Source organism: Protobothrops mucrosquamatus, unplaced genomic scaffold (assembly GCF_001527695.2).
Source record: "Protobothrops mucrosquamatus isolate PMUCROS unplaced genomic scaffold, P.Mucros_1.0 scaffold1544, whole genome shotgun sequence".
Taxonomy (NCBI): domain Eukaryota; kingdom Metazoa; phylum Chordata; class Lepidosauria; order Squamata; family Viperidae; genus Protobothrops; species Protobothrops mucrosquamatus.
In genome coordinates, this window is record NW_015387714.1 from 1,027 (window position 1) to 7,352 (window position 6,326).

Here is a 6,326-nt window from a genome sequence, read left to right on the forward strand (position 1 = left end):
GTTTCTCTAAGATAGAGCTTGTGTCTGTTTTACATTTGTGAAAGACAAATGTGGAACAATGATAAAAATGATAAATACTTTGATGGGTAGAGTTGAAATTACATTGTAATTTTGGTGCTGCACACAAGAAGCATTTGATTATAAGCCACAGTAGAACTGAAACTTCTGGAATGAATCTCAATTACCTTCCACAAACTAAAGAAATAAGAATTTTGAAGAGTTTTTTCTATTCTGGAACCTATTTCTTCTCCCCTCTTTCTCAGGTTAGTTTCACAAAGATGCAGAGTGTCTCTGCTCCCCCTCCCCCAACCTAACTGGATGGAATAGGACCAAGGGCTTCAGTGGGAACACTCACTCTTTTCCGGACTGGTTCCTGTGGAGGTCTTAAATAAGGTGTGCAGCTGCGTGCTGTAGATTCCAAATAGTGGAAATATGGCTGGCACATCTGCAAAAAGGTGGGCATGGCTTTGGCAAACTGTTCCTTCTGCATTCTGTCTCTGCTGAAAATAGGAGAGCACTACGTCAAGGAGAGCCATTGCCTTTGCTCCCTGCTCAGCACTATTCTGTAACACACACACACACACACACACACACACACACACACACACATGCTACACTTGGGGCATATATAGGCTGCAGTTGAGGAATATCATATCAACAAACTCCAGGCTGGGTTCAAAATGTGAAGCTTCCTCTTTTTAATTGAGGTATGGCAAAGAGCTTGGTAGAAAAATATATGGATATTGCTGCCTTCGGGCACCAGGATACCTACTGGAATCAGCAAGGTATCAGAAATGCAGTGCCTTACAGACCATCCTAATGGGAAAAACAAGACAGAAATTCTCTTTCATATCTTAATTCCTGCCTTATCTTGTTCAGTGCCTAACACTATTTAAGATATTTAGAAGAACAGAGTTTAGCATGTTCAATTCATGATTTATCCTAGTCTGAGGAAGGGGTCTAAAAATAAGAGAAAACTCTGGGGACAAAGAAAAAAGTAATGGGTGACATTGCATTTTTAAGGGTTCCCTTCTTTATTACCAAATCATGACAGATGCCCAAACAAAAAGCAGGATTAGATCTGAGTTTCAACCAGATTAACCTACAGCAGGCATAGGTTAGATACAGATGGGTTTTTTTAAAAAAAAATTGAAGACACAGGACTTTCCCCTCTGTTGAGCTAAAGTACTTTTTAATGTCCTTGACTACACCAGCAGTCATGTTGGGGGGGGGGAGGAGTGGGGAGTATCAAAACAGTTATATTAGCAGTCACAATAGTGTCACTAAAGTCCAGCCTGCCCTTTATAAAATATATGAGACAGATACATTAGATTAGAAAGAGGCAGGGCTTAGAATTATATGGTTGCAATCACCATCTTGATTTTTTTTTTGACCTACCCCCCCCCCCCGCCCCTATGGATGCCCCAAGAAATTTGCTGCCTCCATTTTCAATTTGTATCTTGCCTTTATTGCCTGGGTTCACTGTTGCTGCTTGTGACCTGATCTCCTCCAAGTTAATGGGTGACAGAAGTTTAAGCATCTTGAGGCTACTTTTTGATGGAGTAAGTGCAAAAATATTTTAACTCTAGTCCATCAAAGGAGGACTTATCCTTGTATTAGTCATAAACTGGGGATTAGACGAAAGAAACATCATGGAGAAAAGAAATGCATACTGAACAAGCTCTTCTGATCAATCATATTTACTAAAGTTAACAAGCCATGTTCAAACAATCTCAGCAATTGCTGTTTCAAAAAAAAAAAAATCCCTACACAGAGAAAAAGCATTCAGGACTTATTGCATTTCTCCTTCCTGTTTGTAAGAGGAAGAGCTGCTGGACAGATTTAAAGCATCTGTGCTCCTTCCTTTCACTCCTTTTGGATCCCTTTCCCATCACGAGGACAGCACAATTGCCAATACAGCAGCAGCTGTCTTGAAAAGAGCAACCAAAATATTGCAGTGCAATAGAGAAATATGAACTACAGTATATTCATAGGAAGATGAATATTGTGTAGCAATATGGAGATATAAAAATAGAAGATAGATATTATACAGAAGTGCAGAGTAATAGAAGTGTAGCTGTAGAACTAAGAACACTGGAATAGAAGCAACTTAATGAGGAAAATAGATATGGCAATAGTAATATAGAAGTAATTAGAGTGAAATATAAGACCTACAGTAAATAAGACAAAGATATAGAAGGAAACTGATAATCATTCAAAAGCATCTATAACACTGTCCCGCATATCAAACTTTTGGCTCCCTCTTTGACATAGACTGGCTCATTTCCATTTGTATTTTGCTTTTGCATCTGTCAGATTTTCTATTGGGTTGCTTATTATTGATTGTGAGAGGCCCACAGAAACCTTAGCATTTCATAGCCAGATTTCACTTTGTGAGATCTATTTTATTTTTTAACTGAATTCCAAGATCAACCAACCGAAACTTGAAACAAAATGCACACTTTTATACAGTACTTTTTTGGTTTAAAAAAAAAAAAAAAAAAAAGGTGCCGGAACTCACACACATCATACAACCCGCCTTGCCTACCCTACAAGGTTCCATCCAAAAAAGGTGCCGGAACTCCGTTCTGAGCGTTCTATGACAAAAAAAAGGCCCTGCTTTTACAATAGAAAGATTCAAGCCCAGAAGTCTGAACTGAAATCCTTCCCATCTCAAAACGGTTCTATTAATCTTTTATTTTTGATGGAGGAATAAAAAGCCATTTAACTTTTGTTGTTTAACATTTGGGTGTCAGAAATTTTTGATCATTTATTTAATTTTCCTCCTATACATATCTGCAAGACTCGTTGAAATTGAGCTCAACTCCTAATGGTCATGTTCATACAGTTTGCTTTGGTAATAAAGTCAAAGTACTTTTGCATTCATGTCGATTTTAACTTCCCAGTTGCTAGAATTCTAGAGCTGTGGAATTTCCTGGTGGCTTCTATCTAGGTATTATTCAAGTCCAATCCCATTAAGAATTATGAAATCAGCTAAGGTTGGCTGGTGCTGACATGCGCTGGGCACTGCTTTCTTAGATATTATACTATTCTTGGCTATATTAAAACAATTAAAATCAAGTTTCAGCATTGTGCTGTCAAAAGGTTGCCAATATTTCTATATCTTAACCCACCTGTACAGAAGGTAAGTCTGGAAGTCTTCTGCTTTCTTCAGCAAATATTTCAATTTTTCAGTTATTGGAGCAAGCAACTTTTCTAAAGTGATGTTCATTTCTGATGGAGCCTCAGTCTGTGGTTGAGCATTGCTCAGCCAGTGAGATTCTGCAATTGGAGGAGATATAAGACACAGTCCTGGACTATGAGGACTGAGACTTGGGGTGCCTTCAGGGCTAGATATTGGAATATCCAGAGAGCCATCTGCGAGACAACTGTACCCTTGCTTACTGGCCATCTTCCATGACCAGCTTCAGGCAATCTGCCAAGAAAAAGATAGGGAACTAAACATCTAGATAGCTTAAGTATCTCCAGAATGCTACCAAATAAAAATGGAAATCTCAAAATGACAGCTTTACCCTCCCATGCCACTTGTTACTGAAGTATATTGATTAGTATTAAGATCATGAGTTTGAGGTTCACTGAATGACTATTGACACCTGTGATTCAATGTAATCTCTCACACAATGTGTGAAAAAAATTGGGAGAGTCCTGACACAGCAAATTCCTTAAAGAGTGCGTGGATAAAATGTTTTAAAGTAAGTGATGTTATCATCACTTAGTAAGTTATTATGCAAGTTTTTCAAAATATATGTGTACACCAGATGAACAGTGTGGTGGTCTAGAGGTGAAGATTCTCATCTTCCACTTGGAAGATTGAGAGTTTAATCCTAGGTAGTGACAGATGTTTCTCTATCATGGCACAAAGAGAAAATATCTGCTGTGAACTCCGCATAGGTGTCAGGAACGGCATCCAGCCAGTAAACGCTCAGCTCCATTCAATTGTCCTGACTCCGCCCCAAATCAAGAAATTACAGGGTCGTAAAAAGGGAAAAATGTGTACACCAGCCAACTGAAGAAGAAAAAAGGGCATTGGAAGAATATCTGAAGGACAGTGAAGAAGATGCATTACAGCTAATATACCATGAAGGCTTACTGGGTACTGGAGAGATCAAACTGACCTACAAGAAAGACCCACCAAATGAAGACTAGAAAAAAAGACATGCCAAGGCAAAATATTACATGACCAATACATTAAAAAAAAATAGGCAAGGTAGATAACAACAAGATCTAGCAATGGCTAAGAGCAGGAAAGTTGAAGAAGGTGACAGAGGAGCTAATTCTGCCTGCAATAGGCCAAGCCTTAAGAACACATGAATACAAAACCAGAATTGAGAAACAGCAATAGACAGCAAGAAGATGAAGAAACAATGGATCAGCTAGTTAGCTGCTACAAGACGATTGCACAGACTGATTATAAAACAGCATGGCAAAGTAGCAACAATGGTGCATTAGAATAACTACAAGAAATACCATTTGCCTGTAAGCAAGAACTGGTGGGGCCAAAGTAATAGAAAAGGAAGAAGCTAAAATGCTCCCGGACTTCAGAATTCAAATAGACAAGCATCTGTCATATAACACCCCAGACTTAACTTTCAGTAAGAAAGACAAAAAAAGTCTGTTAGAGTGGACATTGCAGTATCTGGAGACAGCAGAATAAAAGTGAAAGAAGTAGAGAAAATCATAAAATGTAAAGACCTGAAAACAGATGTAGAATAACTGGCAAAAGAAACACAGATAGTACCAAGAGTAATAGGTGCCCTAGGTACAATCCCAAAATATCTGCCACTTGAATACAATCAGCATTGACAAAATCACCATCAATCAATTGCAAAAGGCAGCTTTACTTGGAACAGCTTACATCCTGATGATAACCTTTAACACCATCAAGGGAAAACCCCTGCCTATTCTAGGTTCTAGTTCTTGGGAAGTACTCAAAATAGGTGGATAAAAATGCCAAAACATCTCATGCCAAAATTAAACATAAAACATGTTTAAACATCTGGTTGAGTCTGTGACCAAACAACAATAACAACTCAAACTAATTACAATCATAATTAACTCTAGCAGGATTCGCAAAGTGGATTATAATACACATGAAATTAAACTGTGATACATATGTGGTTTTGGGCTACTGTAGAGCATCCAAAAAGTGAGGCACTCCAGTATTTCACAAATCACACACCCACAGCTAAGACAATATGAACATGGTACTGGAAGATAAGAAGACAACAAGCTTATGGGGAAAAGTGGATGGCAAACTGAAGTACAAGTAGTCTTTGATTTACAACAGTTCGTTTAGTGACCTTTTGAAGTTATAAAGTGACTTATGACTATTTTTCACACAACCATTGCAGCAGTCATGTAATCAAAGTTCAAATGCTTGGCAACTGGTTCATATGACAGTTGCAATGTCCCAGGGTCATGTGATCACCTTCTGGCAAGCAAAGCTAATGGGGAAGCCAGATTCACTTAACAACCGTGTTATTAACTTGACAACTGCAGGGATTCACCCGTGGCAAGAAAGATCATAAAAAGGGCCAAAACACACTTTAAAAACGTCTCACTTAGCAACAGAAATTTTGGGCTCAATTGTAGTCGTACGTCGAGGGCTACCTGTAACACTGATGCTTATTATGTGACTGAATTAAAGTTCCTAATAAGCCTTGAGATAAAAGTAAAGTTTGATTTGGCAAAGATATGTATAATAGTGTTTTATTTTTAAAGTTTACTTAAATTTTGCTCTTTCAGGAAATTATAATTCAATATCTTCAAGTTAGTACACACAGACAGGAACACATGGAGAAAAAAAAATAGCCCTGGGTAACAGGTTCAGCAAGATATGTACCATTTGGAAACCAAACTTTGAAAAATACCGACTTCCCCACAGTGAAGCAAATTTACTATGTTGCACCGGTGATCAATTTTCTTCCTTGTATTGTTTTGTTTGCTCATATTTGGAAACAGTAAAGATATCGCTCCGATGGGAACCATAGATAACAAGGTAAAATCTTCAACATAATGCAGAGGATCCAGTCTGTGGAACAAGGGAGATGTCACTGTGAAGAGGAAACCTTTGGGGGGAAACAGAGACCCACCTAGGTTTGACGGAAGAGCAATCCACAGACTGTTAACAGTTGGAACACTGATGCTCAGCCTCGGCAGAGTTAGACTTTTCTAGAAGTCAGTGACTGTTAAGGTTTAAAGAGTGAACCATAACGGTTCCTTCCCAGCCAGTAGATTTTGCCTTGACCAGCAGGAAAGGTTTCTACCTCCTCTCTTCCAAATACTTAGGAGCTAATGCCCAAACA

The 6,326-nt window shown here is 38.5% G+C and overlaps 1 protein-coding gene across 1 annotated transcript; it reads right to left on the bottom strand.

The window, feature by feature from the left end:
• Window positions 1–355: 355 nt before the first annotated feature.
• On the bottom strand, window positions 356–3,412 carry LOC114922992 (UPF0575 protein C19orf67-like; the record flags this gene model as incomplete). The annotated part of the gene is made up of 2 exons (XM_029285345.1): window positions 3,135–3,412; window positions 356–500 (listed from the first exon to the last, which is right to left on the bottom strand). Coding segments are annotated over exons 1-2 (423 nt in total), but the record flags the coding sequence as incomplete, so codon positions are not given.
• Window positions 3,413–6,326: the final 2,914 nt, after the last annotated feature.